Below are 24,350 nucleotides of genomic sequence, written 5' to 3' on the forward strand. Positions count from 1 at the left end.
TTTGTCCAATGAACTAGAGTAGGGCCAGGTCCCCAGACTCCTCAGTTCAGGGTGTGCACGTGATTCCTTCTTTTAGCAAATGTTTTCTAGTGAGTGTTTTTTGTTGAATTAAGCACGTAAGCATTTACTGATTTCAAGAGACTGCTCAACAATGGGTGGCTTATAGAGTTTACATGTTAATTATTTGAAATAAGCAATAATTTTGATAAGGTTTCAGCATGTGACAGCAATGGTCACATACATGTGCTTCTGACAGCAATTTCTTCTACTGACAAGACGCTTTTTGAAGCTGGATTCACCCAACTGTTCATAGTTAGAAGAACAATTTTTAAAAAATGGCTGCTAATTGTTGCTACGAAGAAAACATGTTTCTTAAAATAAGATGATACAAAGATAAGAGTTCTGAAAGATGGGAAAAAGGTAATTTCTACTGATGAAACGTTATTTTTTTATTCAAGACTATGCCAAAACTACTGTCAGAAGTCCAGCTAAGTCTATAAGATCTGGGAATGTTAAGACTGTAAAACATGCACTCCCAAAATGTTGGGAAGGGATTTTTTTTTTTTACTTCCAATGGGCCTTCTCTTCTTGTTACCACTAATGAACAGTAAACATATTAATATTCTGAGAAACAGAACTTTCAAATAGAAATGGAATACTATATATGATGCAATATAACCATGCAACAGGGCAGGTATCATTTATCCAGGAGATGAAGATAAACTTGCTTAAATGGCCTGGGAACTTGTCTGATTTAAACCTCACTAACAACCTATGCACTATAATCAGGGCCAGTCTTGGAAAAATATGCTGTTTGTTAAAAGTACGTTTAATATTCAAATTGATGAAAATGTGGTTTCATGATTAAGAACATGTCTAAATCTTCTGAACTCAATACTAAATTATGTAAAATAAGTGAGTGCTGCATGTGGCACGTAATTTTTTTTAGAAAAGTAAAAATTTACAAAAGTTTACTGTAAGTCAATCAATTTAATCATTCTATTCTACCTCAGTTAATCTGCATGCCACTAGAGACAAGATGTGGTCTTTGTCTGATGGAGATTACAACCCATATTGGGGTATGGATAAAACACACATACAGATAATTAAACCAAGCTGCCTCTGCATACATCCACACTGTTTCCACAAGCAAACTGTTCTTTAAGAGAATTAATAACAGTATATTATCTCAATTATTTTCTATTAACATCTTAGCACTCTAGTTTTTATTCTGGAAATAAAATGCAGCCCAGGGTACAATATTCTAGGAAAAGTCTGAGAGGGCTGAGTCGAGCTCCTCTTACTCTAGATCACACTCAATAAGCTGTCTGCTCCTAGCAAGGAACAGAAAATTAAGGTCAGGATGAAGAAATTATCAGAGAACATCTCCTTAGGTATTTTTAAGATCTTTTTGTTATTTTGTATGAAATAAATTACTGTAACACAACAAATGAAAATTATTCTTGGACTGGGAATTTTTATTGCACAGAAATATGTCAGGAAGAAGGGTGAAAGAAGGAAAATACTAAGGACTACAAGGAAATTGGGTAAAACCTTAACCCTTTCAAAGAACTATCCCCTCAACAATCTCAAGAAATCGTCTCTTGCTAGTCTTATTGGCATGTGATACCCCGTATTAGTATTCTGTCACTATGTAAGAGATTTAACTCAAGTACACAGGGTGATCACTTGTACAAGTACCTGAACGTATTAGAGGACCACAGAATAAAGGCCTTAGCTGTTTCAGGTACCTAAAAAACTAATTTCCTTCGTCTAAAGTAATTTTTCTGATGCATCTCCTACTGACACAACAATCTCTTTCCAATAAACACACTGCTCTCACTCCACAACTGTCCACAAAAGAAGTTAAGCTTAAACCATCTAATAATAGTTATTGCAACTGACAGTACGTGGAATGCTACTTTTTTTGTAGCTTACTATTTTAAAGGGAAGAAGACTACGTTTTAACTTTAGAATTTAGAACCAACGCTTTCTTTTGTGTTTGATCTGAATTTTGTTCCCTTTTAACGCCGTCTTAACTCACAGCTAACACCTACGATTACAGAACAGAATAGCTGGGAGTGTCCTAAGAGGCCCCAGTCCAACCCATACGTAATACTATGACTTAAGAGTTCCTCATACAGTGTACTACATAACTAGTCATTCAGCCTTTGCTGGGTGAGCTCCAAAGGGGAATTCACTACTTCCCACAGCCATCCATTCAACTTCTGGACAGCCTGGATACATCAATCAATAAGTATTTATTAAGCACCTACCGGTGCCAAGGACTTTGCTGGTGATAGAAGTACAAAGAATGAAACATCACCTATTCATAAGCAGCTCGTATTCTAATGGTCATATGTGTAGCATAAAATAAACAAACAGAAATACATACAAAGTAGATAAATATAAGATAGTTTGGGAGGGAAAGAGGGAGGGCCCTGGCAGTTGCAGAGCTCAGGAGAGGCTTCAGGTAGAAGACAGTGTTGAGCTGTGTCATACAAAAAGAGAGTGACTCTATGAGGTGGGATTAAAGATAAACATTTTGTCTACAGGCAATAGGAAGCCCCTGGCGTTGGTTCAACAGGGGAGGCACACGTTCAAATCTGCAGTTAAGGAAAATTATGTTGTGTAAGACAGACTCAAATGGTGAGAGATTTGTGGCAGGGATACCACAGAAGAGACTAATGCAGTAATGAGTAAGGAGGTGAAGTAGGCGTGAACTAAGGTGGGAGTTGTGTGAATGGAGAAAAAAGGACAGATCTGAGAGATGTCAGGCCAAATTATGCCTCAGAAACTTGGGCCGATTGCCCATGGTTTTGCCTTCTGTGATAAGTTAAGACAACTTTAATCCCCATTTCACATGATAGCCTCCTATCAAAAACTTTTAAATGGTTATCATTTCCTCCCTAAGCCTTTCCTTGTCAAGGCTAAATATCTTTACTTCTATATATGGCATGACCTTGAGGCTAGTCACCATTCTGACTGTCTTACTCTGGGTAATCTCTCTCTACATTATCAATGTCTTTCCCTTAGACTGAAGCTTCCTAAGATGTGGTACTTCTTAAATTCTCTAGATGTGGTACTTTTCTAGTCTGGAACATTATTCCTTTCTCAATGCAGCCTGAGATGCTAATATTAGTTTTTTGATTGCCATAATCACTTCTTGACTAAATGCTCCAAATCTTTTCAGATATGCATATCTAGCTCTGACTCCTCTATCTTATAATTGTGAAACTGACTTTCTGAACCCAAATGAATTTTCCACTAACCTTTAAACTGTACAATTTCTCCATTCTGAGTTTTTGGAAGCCCCTTCAGACAAACCTCACTGGTGAGAGCCAAGGTTACACCACAACTTCCCAGCAAGAAGCCAATCTGCTGTCCTCCAGCATCCTGCAGAGCGAGTAAGACAGCATTACTCTAAGAGAAGTAAAAACTGACCTTACACTTACCACAAACCTAACACATGATAATTCTGTGTCACTTACTTGTGTGCTAGTGTTATGGAGACATGCCAGAATCTGTCAGTGGCTTGGAATTTAAGTTGTAACAACCTTTTTACACAGATTTGGAAAATATTTTATGGGTAACAAATTAAACATTTGTACCAAGCTGTTCCACACCGGTGAAAATTAATCCTAATCCCCTCAACATTCCCATTTATTCATGGATCAAAAATGATGCTCTTTCAATTTGACTTGAGATAAATGCTAAAACTGCTCGCTAAAGGACTTGTTTCCCTCAGTGTCCCAGTAAATTAATCAATCAGTAAGTGTTTGTTAAATGCTGGGAACTATGCTAGTTGCTTCACCCAGAACAGCAAGATATAAGTCAAATGGTAACTGCCTGCATGAGACTTACATAGAGTGTTTTGTTATTATTACTATGATTATGATTATTATTACTGTTACTGGTAGTAGTAGTATTGAAAAAGTCAAGCATGTTTCATGATACTTTGATGACACCGAGGTACAGGACAGGAAGAGCACCTCCTTCACTTAGTTAGATTTGCAATTTGAAGGCTTGGGTTCAAAACTTTCCTCTATGACCCACTTTGTGCATGACTCTGGATAAATCTCTTAAATTCCATGAGCCTTAGCACATCTAGCTGCAAAAAGAGGAGATGGGGTGATCCCCTCTAAGTTCTCTTACAGCTCTAAATACATGAACCTGTGTACATATGGAAAACGTATGTTTCTGTAACTTGTCTGAATTCTCAGGAAAACTATTAAACTGTCAGGAATTCTCCAGAAAACTGTCAGCTTACTTTCTGACAGTTTCTGTCAGAAAGTAAGCTGAGAGTTTTCTTAAGAATTCAGACACGTCACTTGTTCTCAGAGTAACTGAAATACGCTATCCAAAATAAATGTGGATGTTTTGATATCTCCTATCCCACCATCATACCTTCTGTCAATATTACCTTTCTAGTAAGTGGCACTTCAATAGGTACAGGGATCACTTCTGCTAGGAGACATCCATAAAAAGCCACCATGAACATGACAGGGTCATTGTTGGGGTAGACCAGGGCCACCTAAAATTCATGATGACATTCAATTAGAAAGGAAACAAAGATAAAGTTCTTGATGTCACACTCTATTGTGTCAGACTGCGTATAATGCAAAAATTCAAATGTAAATAGTAAGCTGTTTACTCTAGAGTAAATTAAACTAACAAAAATAAGATAGCAAAATACTTAAAAACATAATGGCCTTCCTATGACTATATAAATGGCAATTTTGGTAGACAGTAATGAAATTGTTATTTTCTAATCCTGCTCCCAGAATAGGATAAATTTTGAAACTATTCTTAGAGTTAAGTATCAATATCAGCTGCTACAAAATGCAGAGTAGGAACAAAACAACCTGCTCCCTCCTACAAAAGAAAGTCCATTCTATTGGGAAAACAAAAAAACCAAAAACACATTTTGGGAATACAGAAATTACTCTGGATGCTACTAAAGTAAAGTTACAGACTTGGATGTTTCTAGCTAAAATTTTTTTTCAATTGTCTCTTGCCACATTAAAAAATTAATTTTTAAAAGGTTAATCCAGTGGACTTTTTGATCTTCTTGAAAAAGTGAATCTTGTATTTATGTTCTCAATGGAAGCTTGACATGAAGCTGCATAATCTCAAAAATGCACAAATAACTAACATTAAGAGAAACTGATATTTAGCTGTCAAGAAATTAACACATTTTAAAAATAAACCACTTCAGGTTCAATAAATATCTAAGGTAAAAAGAGACATTTGCAATTTAAAGATGTATGAAAGGTTTTTAATTTGGCTCCTCTTAGGAAGTAATATATAAAGCAGAAAAAAAAGTTACAGAAAATTGACAAAGGTTTTTGGATTGTAATAAAAATAAAATAAAATAAAATAAAATAAAGTGGCAGTCTAGTTACTATTTCTGCTACTCTAAATAAACCTCAAAGTTCTGTTTGAAGGTGGTTAGGCTATGAAAGACCTCTTTTCTTTGCTGTTCTGGTAGCCTAACACTTAACTGATTAGCTAGTAAAGAGATGGACATATGAAGCAAAAAACTGGTTAAAAGTGAAAGGTGATCATTTCCCTTCAATCCAAGAACATTAAAATTACAATAAAGTATTATGCCTAGGAGGAGAACGGCTGCAAACAATTTTCATGATTCTAATAAGTAGTGGCAGAAAGCTCAACATGATTGTCTTTTTCTGAAAAATAAGTGCTTTATTGATGATGTTCTTTAAAAATATCATTGTTACTTCAATGACCCCACCACCATTCCTTTCATTTTAAAGAAAGAAACAAGAAAGTAGACACTTTTAAAAAATTACCCTATCTCCAGGTTTTAATACTGGTTCATTTTTTGTCCCCAATTTATTAAGCAGTGTGTAGGCCAACTTGAGGCTTCTGCTCCATAATTTTCCTGGAAAGAAAAAGAATTTTATAATGGACTACATAAGTCAAATTCATCTGGTGCCTAAACAATGCAGTTTTCACACTGAAAAAAACAAGCAATGGCAATCCTCCTATGGAAGCACTGAATAGGATCAGGATGGGACACTAAAACAAACTCCAATGTGGCTCAATTTAATGAAAGAAAAATCTATTTGGTCTGCCTACTATTTGCCAAGCACTGTTCTAGGTGCTTTCCAAGGACAAAAACAAAAAGGTCCCTTCCCTCATGGAACTTCTATTCCACTGGCACCAAGGTTTCTGGCAAGAAAATGATACTGTAAAACACATCTTCATGATGACTGATATTACTGGTCTCCATTGTTTCCCATGTGCATATTTCATCTGTCCAATAAGACTGCCCTGCTTGAGGTAAAGGATGATCTCAAAGCTTCTTTGGTATGCCTACTAACAGTGCAATGAAAAAGAAATGTCTGAGTTTTAAAAAAAATATTAATTTTATTAAAATAATTTATTTTTATATCACATTCGTTTGAATAGACCTTTCCCAAATCTCGTATTTTATAAGCCACCCATTGTAACAAAAAATAAAGGACAGTCCATATGCTGGTAGATTTTGCATGACTGTCTTTCTTCTTTCTTTGTTACAATGGAAGGATTGTTGCAATAGTGGTAGAAAGGACAGCTAGAAATGATTGTAAAGGATTGCAAAGAAAAAATTTATTCTTTAGAGTGTTTTGCAATTGCATTTTTATAAATCTCAAGGTTTCTGGCTTCCAGATATCTTTATGTTTTTTATAGCTATTTTGAATGGGATATCCTTTTTGATTATATTCTTCTGGCTTTTGTTATTACTGTATAGAAATGCAATTGATTCCTGTGCATCAACATTGTATCAACTGCTTTATGGATTTTCTATGATGGTTTTCTGGAGTTTTCTAAGTAAACTATTATATCATCATCAAATAGAGATAATTTTGTTTCTTCTTTACCAATGTTTGTGCCATTAAGTCCTTAATCTAGTCTTACTGATATCACTAGACTTTTAAAACTATGTCACAGTGGGGAAAGAAAGCATTCTTGTTTTGTTCCTGAATTTACTGGGGAGCTCCTAGTTTTTTTCTACTGCAAATAATGTTAGTTTGGGGTTTTACTTCTTGTAGTAAAAATTAATTAACAAAAGTGAAAATTCCTATAAACTATCTCTTTTATTAGAATATTATTAGTGTTCCATTTCTATCTTTAAATATTCTTCCTCGTGCTCAGGTCATCAACTGTTAGGAAGTCTCTTTCCTCCCTTGCTACCAAACCTCTCTTTACAGTTTTAAAATACTGGCAGGTCTTCAACCATTACTATGGAAAATGGAAATACTTGACAATATACTTAGTACTGAAGAGCCAACCTAAATACCGAAGTTAGTAATTACTGAATATCATGCTAAAAATATCGTTATTTTTGTCTGCAAATCTCCCACCATACATAATTCTGGAAGAACTGTCTTTTTTGCTACAAGCTCATGTATCTTATTATATCCCAGAAGTAGGAGAACAAATAGGAACTGAAATCTCTTAAGCTCACCATATGTTAGAGTATAAACTGGCTTCCCTGTAACGTCAAGTGCAGTCAGACAAGGGCATTTGGCCTGAGTGGTCCCCCACCGTTGCAGTGCTGATTCTAGAGCAGGGGGCCAGTTACAGATGACTCCTAATGGCTCTCCCTTCACAGGAGTCATCTGACGTCCTTCTGGTTTGGGCTGGTTTGGGTCTGGCTGAGGTACTGCACATACAGAAGGAAAAAATATTAAATTAAAAGGAGACATGAAAGAACCACAATGCTCAGGAATTTTTCCTTTCTTATGAAATCTTTGAATTAGAAAGGACCTCAGAGAATAGCTAATTTAACTAGTACTTGAACTGGCATTTGTAACTGCAAGATTTATGAACGAGTGGTTATCTAGCTGTTACTTGAAGGCTTTAAAGGGAAATTAACCCACTACTTCTAGAGATATACCTGCTGTTTGCACTAACTTGGTTTTAAATTCATTTTAGAGTTCAATTCAATTCAACTTTAACATTTAATAAGTGTCCACTGGGTAGCAAGGCACTGAAGCTATAAATACTAATTTTCAAAGTAGGTCTTATTTGTTTGACCATTCTCTGTGAAGACTTGTTCAATCTGTTTCAGAGGACTCTTTTCATGAAAGAACAGAAGTATATTCTATTCCAGCAAGCATATATCAAGCTCCTACTATGTGCCACGCAGTGTCCTAGTTGTTTAGGGGACAGAAACACAACAATGAAATAAAAAGTTCCTGCTTTCAAGGAGCTAATACTTTACTGAGGGAGATGACATGTACATGTTAAGCATATACAGATCAAATACATAATAAATTCAGCAAAATTCAGTGAGAAAGGGCATTAGCAGTGGGAGGTGTTTAGGGGGAGAGATCAGGAAAGGTTTCAGGTAGAAGGTGGGACTTGAGCTGAATCTTGAAGCCAGGGACTCCAGAAGGTGGAGGTGGGGAGCGAGTGCATTTCAAGCATGGGGGATGAAATAGCTGGTCTGGAAAACCTTGGCCAAAACCTTTTCAACAATAAAGAACAGTGAGATATCATGGTGAAATGGCTAATTTTGATTACATAAAATTAAAAAGTTTTACACAAACAAAACCAATAAGGGTAAGATTAGAAGAAGAGCAGGAAACTAGGGAAAAAATCTTTGCGATAAATTTCTCTGATAAAGATCTCATTTTTAAGACATATAGGGAACTGAGTTAAATTTATAAGAAAGACTATTCCTCTATACTATGTACATTAGTTTTTACAATCATAAATCCATTCATAAATGGTCAAAGGATATGAATATATAGTTTTCAGAGAAAGAAATCCAACCTATCAAAAGCCATCTGAAAAAAGTGTTCTGAATTACCAATTATTAGACAAATACAAGTTAAAATAACCCTAAGGTACCACCTCACACCCATCAGACTGGCCAAGATGACAAGAAAGGAAGATGACAAAGGTTATAAGAAAACAAATACAGTAAGGCCCTATTAATAAACTAGTTTAGCCATCCAGGGAAGCAATTTGAAACTACACCCAAAGAGCAATTAGGCTCTTTGACCAAGCAATTCCACTACAAGGTTGATCCCTGAAGAGATCAAAGCAAGTGGAAAGGGACCCATAGGTACAAAAATATTTATAGCAGTTCTTTTTGTGGTAGAAAAGAAGTAGAAACTGAAAGGAAGACCATCAACTGAATGGAAATGACTGAACAAGTGATGGTGTATGAATATGATAGAACACTATTGTGCTAATAAATCACGAAGGGGATGGTTTCAGAAAACACTGGTAAGATGGAAAAATCTGAATATAGCAAGCTTTCAATAAAAATTTATTGGCGATGATATATAATAAATGATTAATGATCACTGCTACTTTTTCTGAAGTCCTGAACAGCCTAACCCAAGTAGGACTTTTCCTCCTCTGAACTACAATAGCACTCATCCATATTTGGCTGTTACTATTAATTGCTTATTTTATTAGTTACTTTTTCAATTAACTGTATCTCATTTCCATCTAAGCCTAAGCTCTCTGAGGTCAGAAGTTGTATTTCTCTGTCCCCTTGAGCACCTAATAATGTATCTGGAACATTGTAGGTACTCAGTAAGTATTTGAAGATTGACTAACGAAGGAAGATGTTGAAGCATTAAATATTTAAGGATTAATTTCATATCCTCCCCCAAATTTGATGTCACATGTAAAAACTGTTTAGCTACCTACTGTGTGTTAATTTTGTGTTCTAGAGTTAGTTCCTTTTTAAAATTCAAGATACATCTCCTGTCTCTGAGTCCTTGCACTGGCCATTCCCCAGGGAATGACTGCAATGCATCCTCTCCTCATCTCTACCTGCCAGAATCTCTTATTTCAAGATTCAGTTCAAGTAACACCTTCTACATGATATCTTTCTTGATTTCCCTCAACCCCCCCTCATCCCCACCCCAGCTCCCACCAACTGCCTAATGCCCAAATGAAACAGATCTGATATCCTTTGTTTAAAAAGCAAGTTCATACTTTGTGTTTGGCAGACATATTACTACCTTCTACAATTTCTTCAGAATCATCTACAAAATATTCCTTTAAGGGAGGTCTTTTGGGTCGTTTCAGAGTATTCAGAAGTTGTTGAATTTTTGTAGAGACTCTGCTATTGACAGGAACACCTACAAGAAAGAAAATTATTATGGATAAATTGTAGAATTCATCGAATATACATCAATTTTAAATTTATTTCTCACCATAGGCACTTCTATTTTTCATAATACGAATTTCTCCCAAAATCGTAATTGATTTCAATAGTATCAATTAGCTATAGATATGTACACATTACTTCTTGTGATCATAATAAAGAATAAAAACAGTAAATGCTACTATTAGTATGTCACTCCAATATTTCATTTCTTCCTTCATCTTTTATCTTAGGGCTTCAAGGGGTCTGTGAACTTGAATGGGGAAAAAAAATTACATCTTTATTTTCACTAACCTCCAAATGAAATATAAAAATTCACTGATAAATACAGGCAACAAACCACAGCACTATTTACAGTATCTATGACTTTGTCACCAGAAGAAATTATAATATTTTCATATCACATTGCAGGTGGTGATCTCTAAACAGTGTTTACAATCATAACTAGAAATTACTATAGTTCTTAGATCTGCCACTAGATAGCACCTTATTGAAGTCTTCCTGTCTGTAGAATGCATAGCGATTAACTGGTTTCCTTTAAAATCCTATGCATTTTGTTTGGTGCACTTATAAACATTATTCTGAGAAGGGGCCCACAGGCATTATCAGAATGCAAAAGGGGTCTGTGACCACAAAAACAAAAATAAAACAAGAGGAAAACAGTTTAAGAACCTCTGTTATTGTTTCTCACAGTCACTTTTTGTTCAAAGTATCTTATGGGAAATGCTAAGTGATTATAAATAGATACCCATGTAGTTACAAGAAAGTACAGTACAAGAACATTTGTTGCTAGCAACTTGGGCACAAAATTGAAATTCCTTTTCATTATAAACGAGGCATTAATATAAACTGAAGTAAACTAATTCAGCTTTTCTCCCCTGTCTTGTTAAGGTTGTCCACCAAAGGCAGCCATACCATCGGCTGTATCCATAAGGCTGGAACGGTTAGACCCTTTGTGCATGCCTTTAACTATCCCCGAGGCGGGCAGGTCAATATTTGCTGGGCGAATCGAGGAGGAAGATGAAGAAGAGGAGGTAGTTGTGGTGACATCAGGGGGGGCAGAGAAATTCTCTAGAGAAGGGAGGAAAAAAATGTATAACACAAAATACTATCATTAAAAAACAGACCTAAATATTGTCATATCCAACCACCAATTTGACTTTTTATCGAAAACTACACAAATCAGACTTGACACTGTTAAGCGACTATCTAATTGAAATCCATTAGCAGGTAATCAAATTTTATATGCAAATAATGATTCTGAAAAAACTTGACCCAGCTACCATAATACTTTTGCTGTTTATTCCCCAATCAGGAAGTAGGAGACAGTAGGAGTGTAGAAGAACACACAGACTTGTGGCTGTACTATGAAACTTCTACCACTCATTCATATGGGTCAGGAGAAAGATGGGAGTGGAGCAGGAGATGCAAGAAATGAAAGATTCCAGTAGTTCTAAGACTGGGTATTTTGAGACTTTGCATCTTGGTTGACCATGACCATAACAAAATTCTTTAAAAATTGTAGTGTTGAATGGAAAAGTTTTACAAATTTTTACGTTCAGAGATCACAGACTCACAGATATATACAGAATAAAAGAAAAAGTACCAATGTGACAAGAAAAACAAAATACAATCAACAGTGGGAGGAGGGGAAGGAGAAGTAACCATGGCCTAATGCTAATATGGATCATATATCAATTTGCATCAAACTAAGCAAAAAATAAAAAAAAGAACCAAGATATATTTCATAGATGGATATCACATTTTCTTAAACACGCACACACACGCCATTAAAGCAGAGCCCAACAAAAACTTATTTCATATGGTAGCAGTCAGCAGTACTTAGCAACTGAACACAGAACACGAAATTCTTAGCCTGAGTACTCTGATGTGAAGCAACATCATAGCAGCAAGAACGATAAAGGCCAATCTTATGGGTAGGAATAAAGGCTCTGTTGTTATACTCCCGAAAAAGTTTTCTCGTTCGACTTTTTGTATGTTAAAAAAAAAATTACAACAAAGATTAGAGGAATCTGGACCATCACAAAGTTTCACTCTTAAGTGAACCACCATACGCACTAAGACTGGCATTGTCTCTCACAGCTTGAATGTTGCTATGGAAATAGCTATGGCTTCAGGTGAACAACAATACAGACCAATATCATAGATGGTAGCCATCATAACTGTACTGCAGGTACTTCTTCCCTTTCCCCATTAGTCGTTAACTTCTATCTGACTGTAAATGCTAAGGTCATTTTGAAAAATCAAAGAGTCTACCGTAAACCATAAACCAATCTCTGGATATAGGTAGTCAAAATTAACCAAAGAGAAAATAATTGGTTCCTTGGGGAGATTCAGCTCCTACCTATTCGAGTACTGGCAAATACATCAGCTAGTGACACAGTGGTTCCTTTGACCTCTCCATGGGACAGTGTAGAAGATGCTGATGAAGAAGTGGATGATCCCTGAATTGAACGGTTGATCCAGGACTCAGCATTCTGTAAGCTCTGTTGCAAGGCAGCAGAGAGAGCAGCTTGTCGTCTCAGAGAGCCCTCATCCTCAGAGGCAGAAGATGTGTCTGTGTGAAGTAAATCAGAAAGAAGTTCTCCATCCTGCCTAGAACACAGACCTTTGGGTCCTTTCTCTCAGTTCAAACACTGGATTCTAAATGGGCAAAACACTGTCACTGTGAATTTATAACCTTTCTCAGAAAGCAATGCTCATAGAGATTCACAGAGTCAAATGGGAACAAAAGCAAAGTAAACTATCTCTGAAGCTATTTGTTATTCCTATTAAAAATTTCTTTTAAATATCTGAATCTTCAGTTACCGTGATTCTAGTTTGGGGCTTAATATACACTGTCAATCCTGAACTTTTTATAATTTTTAAATATTTTAGTACTCACGTACCTATACAGAAAAACTTCCTATCTACCAGGATAAGCAGGTTTGAAAACTGTTTATTAGTGGATCTTTCAATCTCCAATAAAAAGACATAAAGAATGAACTCCATGGGAAACTGTGGAAATGTAAAATGTAGTTTAAATTAAACTTTGGTTTAGACAGCTAGGTGTTACGCCAGATAGAGTGCTGGGCCTGGAGGCAAGAAGATCTGAGTTCAAATTTGACCTCAGATACTAGCTATGTGACCCCTGGGCAAGTCCCTTAATCTCTGCTGGATTCAGGCCCAACAGAACCTAAACCAGACTTGTCAGTCCTGGCTCCTCAGCTCCAAAGCGGGCCCAGCTAAGTGAGGTCAGACCCTTTTAGCTCAGACCCTTTTAGCGTACCCTTACTGCTTCCTGGCCATGGGACTGTGGAAGCAGCAAGAACAAAAAGCACTTTAAGGGCCTAATATGCCCAAGGCATTGTGCTAGGAGATGGGATACAAGGACAAAAGCCCAAAACAAAAACAAAACCAAAAAACAGTTCCTGCCCACAGAGAACTTACATTTCAGCAGTGTGAAGATATAAAATGTAAGATAAGTTAATGCAACTAATCTGAGGAGGAAGAACTAGCTAACAATTAGAAGGTACTGAAATACACAAAAATAGTTAAGTCTTCACAATCTGACAATACAGAATAGATCGACTCTGGATTTCTTTCCTTAAATCTGCCTTACAGAATCCTGGAAAATTGGGGTAAGGAGAATAATAATTAAGGCATTTTCTCTGGTTTTGACAGCAGGAAAAGAAACTAATAAAGAAACCCTTTCTAAGTGCTTATACTGTGCTAAGCACTGAGGACACAAAAAGAGGCAAAAGAGAGTTCTTGTCCTCAAGGAGCTTACAATCTAATGGGGGGAGACAAAATGCAAAAAAACAAATACACAAAGCAAGCTATATACAGGATAAATAGGCAATAATTAAGAGAAGGAAGGCATTAGGTTTAAAAGGAATTAGCCTCTTGCAAAAGCTACCTTTCTTTTTTGGCAAGGCAATAGGGGTTAAGTGACTTGCCCAGGGTTACATGGCTAGTGTCAAGTATCTGAGGCCAATACGAACTCAGGTCCTCCTGACTGACTCCAGGGCCCTTACTCTATCTACTGCACCACGTACCTGCCCCTTCAAAGGCTACCTTTCTAACCACTACTTCAGTCTTCCCCTTCAGATGGTCAAACATATGATCTTAGTTCTGCAAGTCGAGAGGAAGGAGGAAAATTAAAAAATGAGCATCTTGTTTTGAATTATTTGAATTTGATTAGTTTAGAATAGAAAAAAGGGCTAATAATTAAAAATTAGAAAAAAAGGAGAGAAAAAGTAGTAGCAGTCCACCTCCTCTTCTTTAATCTTCAAGATTCTAAGCAACCATTCTAAAGTCCTATTTGAAAGACATTTTATGAACAGGTATGGAAGCACTCTGACACCATCTTCCCCTTATCCCCAATACATTTTTCCATTCTTCAGGCAATATTTTACAAAATAATAATAGGAGAAAATGTTTTAGCTAAAATTTGCCCCTGAATAGAAAATCTGGTCAGCATGTAATCAATATCCTAGTATAAAACTTTTTAAAATATCCTTTACAAAAGGGAAACTAAGCAAAATTTAAGGAACATAAAATTAGGGTGGTAACCATACTAGGGTTAGGAGGCTTTTAATGAATCCATACAAAAGCAGGACTTCCTTTCCACAAAAGCCTTGACTGAATTAGGGCAATGCTAAGACAAAGAAAGGCAGCTAGGTGGTAGAGTGGATAGAGCACTAGGCCTGGAGTCAGGAAGATGAGTTTTCTTTAGTACAAATCTGGCCTCAGATACTTACTGTGGGACCCTGGGCAGGTCACTTAACCCTGCTTATCCCAATTTCCTCGTCTGTAAAAATGAGCTGGAGAGGAAAATGGCAAAACACTCCAGTATATCTGCCATGAAAACCCCACATAGGGTCACAGAGAATCAGGCACAACTGAAAAGGACTGAACATCATCATCAAATCAAAGAAAAAGAAAAAAAATCTTTGACTAATTAAAATAACAGAAGTACCTTCACCTTTGACCAGGATAAAAAAAAATTCTTAGAAGTAGGTGATAAAAAAGGACTGAATAATTTGGGAAAATCATTCTCCCAGGGTGTGCCAAAAGCTAATGGACTACTGTTCTATATGATGAATCCTAGACTCTGTCCCCACCAGTTGGACCTTGGTTATATTTGTCTAACTCAAAAAAGGCTTAGGTGGAGAAAACTTCAAAGGTAAGATGAATTTCTGTCCTTTTGGCTTTTCTAAGCTGCTTAGAATTATTTAATTAATAAAGTTGTCTCTGGCAGATTTGTGCCTAAAATGTAAATTGTGTATTTTTTTCTTCCACGGTTAGCGCCTTTGGCTTCAGGATATCCAGTACCTGACAGGAACCAGCATGATTATGAACCACCCACTCTGAAAGACTTTCATGGGCAACTGAATAGAAGTAAGGGGCCTTTTGAATGCTTATAAGTTGTTTAAAGAGCAGAACTGCCCAGTCTCATTGACTCCTCTTGTAGGCTCACTCAATCTAACCATTGAAGAAAAAAGTCAAGTTTGCCAGACACTCCTAGAACATTTATTTATTTATTTGCCTGCCTGGCCATTTATTTATTTAAATTGAAAAAAAAATTTACATGTGAGTTGAAAACGTTAATAGTTCACAAGGCCTAAGAATATTTGGAATCAAATTAACTATCAATCAAAATTAACTATCTATGATGTATTTAAGTCATTATGAATCTAGTAATTCTGACAAATTTAAACCACACTGTTATTTAAATGTTTTTCATCTTATCTTTAATGTTGTTAAAGTTTACCATCTGATGTATGTGACAGGACCCAGTAAAATAATTGCTTACACGATATGAGACATTCCAATATGTGAAGTACTGAGCAAGCCTGGGGTGAAATTTGACCTTGTTCATTGTACTGTAGCAAACTTTGTGGACAGGAGATTGGTTCTTGGAGAGTAAATACTTAATTCAAAAAACTCAGGTGATGAAGCTGGCATACAGACTCAGAATATCTATTTTGTGACAGATATGGTTAAGGTGATCAGACTACTGGCCAGAAAACCTGCAAAACAACGTTTAAGTTCCAATTGCCTTTACATTGGATCATCTCCAGCACCAATAGTTTCCCTCTAATCTTAATAGCCTTCTAGTTACTTCGGGAGATTGAAGGACAGAAGACTCAAGTATGTTTCAACACTAGTTTGTTTTTTTCTTGTATCTTCACCAATTGCATAGTTTTCTGTACCTGCCACATATTCAAGACAATACCCTTGATTGTATTACACCACTTGTATACTATTATAGCTTCTAAATAGTTCTTTATCTTAATGTGCATTATCTGCATTAAAGCCAAAAGCACACAGCTCCCTATTTAGAGTGGATCAAGTACAGCAATATACATCTTGATGCTGAAGAGCATGAAGAGCAGATGGAGAAGGAAATCTTGGCATTATATATGCTTGTGATTAGTCTGTGGTAAGCACAAAAGAGAGAATTTGGAAGCAGATGCTGACTCCCCCTACTCCACCCCAACACACATACCTTGTTCCCTCTTCGGAGACATAGCATAAAACCATTTTAGTCTACAGCATTTTAGTCTATAGTCCTTGCTCAGGAAATCTTGAAAGAAAACCCTGTCAGAACTTAATCAACATTCTAAGTTGAAATCTTTTTAATATCCTTTTTAAAGGCATAGCCAATTTTGGAAAGGGAAACTAAGGCAAATTCTTCTCTTAGAATTTAAGAATTAGGTCCTAGATCAATACATTTAAGCTTAGACGGGATTAGAGTAATCAACAGACTAAAGAAGGAAGAAGTCTTTGAATAATTCAATTAATAGAAGCACATTCATCTTTGACTAGAACTGGGTTAACCTTTTTTGTGTCTTGGACCCTTTTGGCAGTCTGGTGAAACCTATGGACAGTTCTCAGAATTATGTTTTTAAAAGCATAAAATGCAGAGGATTGCAAAGGAAACCAATCATACTGAAATATATTTTAAAAAACACTTTCAGGCACTTCGGTTAAGAACAACTGGACTAGGATGAAAAGGAGAATCCTTAGAGAGAGTGATTAAAGAAGTAAATAGTCTTAGGAAAATGATTATCAAGTGTTGGCCTAAAATTAAATGATTATTTTTCTGTCTGATGACCCAAAATAGTTGTCTAGATTTTGTTCCTTTTCATCTTCGTTCTAAAATTTGTCTTTGTTCTAGAATCCTATAAATTATAACTCAAAAAAAAAAAAGCTTGGGTAGAGAGAATTTTTGAAAGACAAGATGGATTTCTGTTCCATTGGACTTTCTCTCTAAGCAGAGATGCTTAGAATTATTTAAATAATAAATATGTCTCTGGCAGGTTTATGCCCCAAAAGCAGAGAACAAAATTTCTCTTCTCTTTATTTGCTAAATCAATCAGTTATTCTAATATAATATTTTCATAATTTTTCATTCTCCTCCTGGACCTGCTCCTGACTCCATGGCCTTCAAAATCATGCCCCTTTCTCCTTCCTTTATTATACTGTACCTTTAGATTCAGTGACTTCTCCCAGATTTGAAAGCTGTCTTTTTAACTCTTTTAATTTATGTTTAAAATCGGAATATGATTTCCAAATGACTAACTGTCTTTGTCTTTGGTCAGTTATGAGATTTTGCTTATTGAATTTAACTAAAACTTTTAGTGACTTAAAATTTCTGAATCATAGTTTTCAGAGAACTTAAGAGTTTTCCCTTCTCAGTTTTTGATTTTGAGAAAGTCACCAACAAAAGGTTAGCCACCAGTTGATATATGTTTTAGTCATTTGGCAAGTTATAAAATAATGACTGTGAGCTTAGAAACATGGATGAATCTTCTTTTGGATCTTTGAAATTAGTAAACTAAATTACAAAGACTTATTCTATAGCACAGTGAAATGGAAAGAGTATTTTAAATAAGTCAGACAGACTCAGCTTAGAGACTCAGTCAGCCAGTCAATAAACATTTATTAAGCTCCTATTATACGCCCGACACTGTGCCTGGTGATACAGACAGCAAAAGACAGTCCCTGCCCTCAAGGAGCTCACAATCTAAGAAGCAAACAAATATATACAAGCAAGCTATGTACAGAAAATAAAAGGATATATTTAATATAGGGAAGGCAACAGAATTAAGAGAGGCTGGGAAAGGCTTCCTTCTAGAAGAATGGATTTTAGTTGTGACTTAAAGGAAGCTAGGGAAGATAGTAGGCAGAGATGAGAAGAGAGAGCATTCTAGGCATGAAGGACAGCCAGAGAAAATGCCTGGAGCCATGAGATAGAGTGTCTTGTTCATGAAACAGCAGCAAGGACAGCGTAACTGGATGGAAGAGTACGTTGAGTGTAACTGACAGGCTTCAAACCTGTTGGTGACTTAGGGGGAAGTCTATCCCAAGCATGTGAAAACTTTCCTTAGAAGAATGGGTGGACAAGAACAATTTTTTTTCCAAAGGCCATGAAGGCAGCTAAAGCAGGTGCTGTGGAACACTTATAGCTTGGTCAGGCATCAAGGATGCCAAGGTCATTCACTGCATCCCAGGCCATCACTGGTCATCTCGACTTTTGTCCTGCCACTGGACTTCAATGACCTCAGAAGAGTGAGGCTGAGGACTTTGTGCAACTCTGCCTCACTTAAATCCAATTCATGCACAAGTCAAGACAGTACCCCTGACGTCACTGGTTCTCTTCCAAAATGAAGGACAAACAACCACAATAAACAGCACGTGATGGGGAGCAAAGTGTTAAAAGTCTGGAAAGGTAGGCGGAAGCTAAGTTATGAAGGGCTTTGAAGGCCAAACAGAGTTTTGGAGGCGAAAGGGAGCCACTGGAGTTGACTGAAGGTGGTTGGGGGGCAGGTAACGTAGTCAGACTTGTGCTTTAGGAAAATCACTTTGGTGGTTAAAGGCAGAATGGACTAGAATGGGGAGAGATTTGAGGCAGGGAGACCTATACCAGAAGGCTGCTGTAGTAATCCTGGCATGAGGTGGTGAGGGCCTACACTAAAGTGGTGGCAGTGTCACTGAAATGATGAAATTGACAGGCCTCAGTAATAGATTGGATATGGGGGGGGGGGGAGGCAGTGTTGGGAGAGAGTAAGGAATCCAGGATGACTCCTGGCTTGTGGGACTAAGGGATGGGAGGATGGTGTTGCCCTCAACAGTACCATGGAAGGGGGGGGGTACGGTTTAAGAGAAAGATAACAAGTTCTGTATTGAACATGTTGAGTTTAAGATATCTCTGGACATATAGTTCAAGATGTTTGAAAGGCAGTTAAAGATGTCATACATAAATCTTTTAGGTACTGACATGTGGGCAAGCTGTTTAACTTCTCTTGAAGTTCTGTTTCCTTATCTATAAACTAAGGAGAAGACTTCTAATACTAAAATAAAAATTAAATAAAATGAATGCCTGGGGCAGATCAAAGGTTAACACCTGGGTTGAGTTTTGAAGGAAAATAGAGATTCTGAGAGGCCAAGGCATGGAAGGAGTTAGTTGGTAAACAAGCATTGCTTAAGGAATCACTATGTACCAGGGATATGAACGAAGGCAAAAACCAGTCCTCATCTGCTCACATTCCAACTGGTAGACAACCATAAGTCATTAATTACAAACAAAATAAATACAGATAGATGAGAGGTGATCTCAAAGAGCCAGGTTAGAGAAACCAGGGAAGGCTTCTTACAGAAAGAGGGTGGGATTTTAGCTGAGCTGAGTCTTGAAGGAAGGCCAGGAATCCATGAGACAAAAATGAAGAGGTAGAGAATACCAAGCATCTCAAACAGCCAGTGGAAATACATAGAGCATCTTGTTTGAGAAGCAGCAAAGATTCCAACGATACTGGATCATAGGGTAGAGGCAGAAGGGAGTAAGGTTTAAGAAGACCAGAAAGGTAGGAAGGGGCTAGGTTATGAAGGACTTTTAGTGGGTTTTTTGTTTATTTATATTTCAGATAGGGGAAAAGCAACAACTGTAATAGTTTCTCAGGAAATTTCTTTGAACCTTTGGGAATCTTAGAGGGTTCAGTGTATTTAATTCAACTTAATAAACATTGAAGCATCTAGTATATGTAAAGCACTAGGAAAACAAAGACAAAAACCAAGAATGGTTCCAGCCCTCAAGGAACTGAACATAAATAAATATGATATAAGAAAATACTGACAACTAAGAGGATCAGGAAATGTCTCAGCGACACCTTAACTGAGCCTTGAAAGAAGCTAAGGATTAAACATATTCCATATGTTTATATAAATGATAATTCCTGTGTTTTTAACTGTTATCTGAAGAAAGGTTTCAATCTTTAGTTAACACAAACATTGTATTAGTTTACATGTTTATGCATCAGTGAATGTAATAAAACTTTTCTTATATAAGTAAAACTTCCATAGTTCAGATTATATGATACTTTTACTATGGCCAGGCTGATATTGATCTTTGCACCATCCACTAGAAACAAAAAATATTTATTAAACTACTCTAAACAAAAATGGAGGAGAGAAGGTATAAAATTTACTTATAGGCAGCAATAAAATAAGGGGATTGGACTAGATGGCTTCTAAGTTCCCTTTCAGCTCTAAATCTATCATCCTAAATTATAGCAATGCTCACTGACTTGATTTGTTACACATTTTTGATTTCACAAACTAGTAAATTAAACCAAAAGGATAAAAAAATCTCATATAATGAATATTCAACATCTCTCCCATCTTGCTTTTAGTTGTCTTTTGGTCTTAGGTTAAATATTATAAAACACGACCCATAAAATACATACAAAATGGGGAATCTTCTCTTAAATTTTTGTTGTTGTTGTTAAGTTATGTGGTTTGCATTTCCTTCTACAATGCATTTTATGAGGGTTAAGTGACTTGTCCAAGATCACACAGCTACCAAGTGTCTGAGCCCACGTGAAGATGAGTCCTCCTGATTCCAAGCCCAGTGTTCTATTCACTGTGCCCCCTTCCTCTTAAATAATTTATAGCTATTCATCAAGGAAGATATGGCAGGATACACTGTCAACAGCAATTAATTTGTGTTTCTGCACACACCTGTAATAAAAGGGCATTTAAAAATGCTACCATTCAAACTGTCTCCTTCAAATTCCATATTAGTGAAGTTTATGCTATATGTCTATCCATGCCAACACGATCTGTGAAGCCAAAGTTAACGGACCATGACTATTCAACTTGCTTTCATTGGCATCCAAAGTTGCACTGTGCATAAATGAGCACTTTGGATAAAGAAAATTTCCTGAACATAACAACAAATCACCTTAAGAATACAAGGAACAGCTTATTACTGAGCATTTTGACTTTGCTTATTCTTTCACTTCCAAATTTAAAAATTAAACTTTCTATTTGTCCATCATTGTACACTAGGGAGGTAACTATGGATAATCTACAAAAGTATTACTCTTAAGCAGGGGCCTGAATAAGCCAGGAAACTGAATTTATGTTTCCCTCACAAGAATGTGGCTACTTACTCTAAAGGCAAATCAGTATGAAAATGCTGGATATATTTTGGGGAAAGGTCTTTTTTTGGGGAGATGTTACTCCTTTGGGCATTAGAATACCCCCATCATATAGTATAGGACAATGCAGAAAACTGACAGAGAGAGAAAAAAAAAGCTAGATTTCAAATGAAGTTTTTCTCAATGTTAAGCCTTATGAATGAGCAATACGTTTACACAAAGAACTCTTACAAAAGGAACTGAAACAACTGCCTCGTGATATTAGTAAATGATTTCAGCATGCACACAAAAACCAAGATGGCAGTAATTCAAGTTTTCTAAAAAAGAATCTGAATGAGACCAAAGACACAGAGAATTATGTAGCTTTCCACCACATCAGATTATTTAAATGTTTCAGTTAATAAGATATAGATTAACATACACATCAAATAAAACTTGAGGTAACAGTGAGATTTTGACATTTAAATTTGACCTCTGGACAGAAGAAAGGTGATCTCATTTGTGATTTATTTACTACATGTTCAAAATTATGACCAGAATCAAGGTTTAAAAATGAATTTTTTGCAGTTCTTTTCAGCATTTATTAAACATTTACTATGTGCAAAGTACTGTACACAGCATTAGCACTAAGTATACAAAGAAAGGCAAAAAAGGATCCCTGCTCTCAAGGAGCTCACAGTCTAATAGGGAAGATAATACACAACCAGCTATGAACCAGAAAAATATATACAGGATAAATTGGTGATAATTAGTGGAAAGAAGGCTTAAGGGAGATCAGGAAAGGTTTCTTGTAGAAGAAGGTGAGACTCTAGCTGGGACCTGAAGAAGTCAGGGAAATTAGGAGATGAAGAGAAATATAAAGAGTACTTTAGACATGGGAGAAGGCCAGCGAAGACGCTTGCAGTTGGGAGATGGAGCATCTCGTGTGAGGAACAAGAAGGTCGATGTCACAAAGTAAACAGATAAAAAAAAGTAGCGAAAGTTGTTCCCAGAAACTATGGAGAAGATGTTTGTTTCCCTTCAAAATATATACATAACAATTCAGGGTAAGAAAAGAAATTAGGGCTAGGAAGCTAAATTCTCTCTATCAGAGAGTCAGTGAATGCTAGCTACCACAAACATGAAAAGATCTTGAAGCCATTAGCCTATTAAGTTTGGGCCAACCTGGTCTACACCTAGCAAGGTCACTGTAATAACTTACTTGAGTGAATGTGAATGGACTAAATAGGAGCAGAGTCACAGAAGGCAATTTTCATTTGCTTGTATTTGTCTGAAACCTGATTTCTTCTGGACCCACAGCCTGCACTCTACCAGGTAGCCAAGGGACTCGGGGGCTTTAGAGCTACTTTGTTATTTGCTACTTGTTATTTAGTACTCTCACGAAGATTGTACCTTAATCTGACAGTGAAGAGATGGGATCTGGGTTTACCTGCTTTTGTTCTGGGATCTCCCTCTATCTGTACTCCTTGATTTTGGGTTGTAAATGAATGTTTGGGAATCCTCTTGCTATGGGAGTAGGAGAGGGAGACAATGTGTTTCCTCGCCAACTGAGGAGATCTGGCTGAATCTTCTAATACTTCTAATACTAAAGCACACTATATTGAAATACATTGATGCTATATCTTTCAGAGGCAGAGGAAAGATCTTGAAAATGTTATTATTTAGAAATCTGGGGCTTTATGCTGATTACTAAATGACTATGTTCTCATAAGACAACAGCCAGGGCATGTTATTAAAGCAATTTCTAATTTACTACTCAGTTGCAGCTATTACAAATAAAGATTTCTTAAAAAAGTTTCTCCTGATTCTAAATTCATTGAATTCTCCTTTGCTACACATCTAAAAGTAGAACCACGAGCTCAGGCTATTTTATCTGGAACTAGATTTCTTTAACTATGAGGAACTTTGTTTTTGAGACCAATGTCTCAATCCCTCCCACCCTGACCCTTTGCCATTTATCACAATCTAACTTTCAAATATAATACAGTAAAGTCTTTGCCAAAGAGGGACAGCTACTCAAATGAAAAACCCTTTTGTTAATGGCAATCTAACTAGTACAGCACAAATAATATATGAAAATTGTTCAAGATTTTCCTAAGTTGGTTTCATTGCAAGCACTATGAGACAACATATTTTACTGAAATGGTCTACCAGAGGTCCCTCTATTAGCTTTTGGGGAAACACTTGAAGCCACAGAGCTATTTCTATCTCAAACAAAGTGACACCACAAATGTGAAGAAAGAAAAACACACAAAGTTAATGGCTGCATTGCACATCCAAATATTCTAGCAAGCTGCCAAATACTTAAAAGAGAATTGTTCACATTGATATAGATCGGTGCTAAGAAGCTGAACAACTAAACTAGTATGAATATAAGTTGATCACAACACAAAGTTTCTATTGAAAAACAAAAACAGGATACACAGTTTGGATCAACATAGGAGGAAAACTAAAATAGACTTATTACCAATAATGTGAAGTTCTAGGGAGACAGGCACTTGTATGAGAAAACTGAACAATCAAGTGTGAACAAATTTAGAATGAATAATTGTGAAACTTCGGAATAGATTTACTATTCTTGGCTTCAGAAGGCTCCATTCAACACTCTTCCCTAAGAGGCTGTGTAAAACAAAAGGCTTCAAACTCTTAATGGAACAGAGATAGCCAGGAACTGCTATCTGCTGTATCTTGGGAGGATGGGCTTTGTGCTTCTTCAACAATTAACAACACTTAAAAAAATTTATATTTATATCCAATGAACA

The 24,350-nt window shown here is 36.4% G+C and overlaps 1 protein-coding gene across 1 annotated transcript in view; it reads right to left on the minus strand.

Annotated features, from left to right (window-relative positions):
• Positions 1–24,350, minus strand: part of DIP2B (disco interacting protein 2 homolog B) — a 195,102-nt gene that overhangs the window by 58,930 nt on the left and 111,822 nt on the right. The window contains exons 5-11 of the mRNA XM_036759013.1: positions 12,507–12,719; positions 11,057–11,212; positions 9,996–10,115; positions 7,475–7,672; positions 5,814–5,905; positions 4,424–4,534; positions 3,273–3,396 (exon numbers count right to left, since the gene is read on the minus strand). Of these exons, the coding sequence (XP_036614908.1) occupies positions 3,273–3,396; positions 4,424–4,534; positions 5,814–5,905; positions 7,475–7,672; positions 9,996–10,115; positions 11,057–11,212; positions 12,507–12,719 (1,014 nt within the window). The remainder of the gene's footprint in view (positions 1–3,272; positions 3,397–4,423; positions 4,535–5,813; positions 5,906–7,474; positions 7,673–9,995; positions 10,116–11,056; positions 11,213–12,506; positions 12,720–24,350) is intronic.

Source organism: Trichosurus vulpecula, chromosome 5 (assembly GCF_011100635.1).
Source record: "Trichosurus vulpecula isolate mTriVul1 chromosome 5, mTriVul1.pri, whole genome shotgun sequence".
In the NCBI taxonomy this organism is placed as follows: domain Eukaryota; kingdom Metazoa; phylum Chordata; class Mammalia; order Diprotodontia; family Phalangeridae; genus Trichosurus; species Trichosurus vulpecula.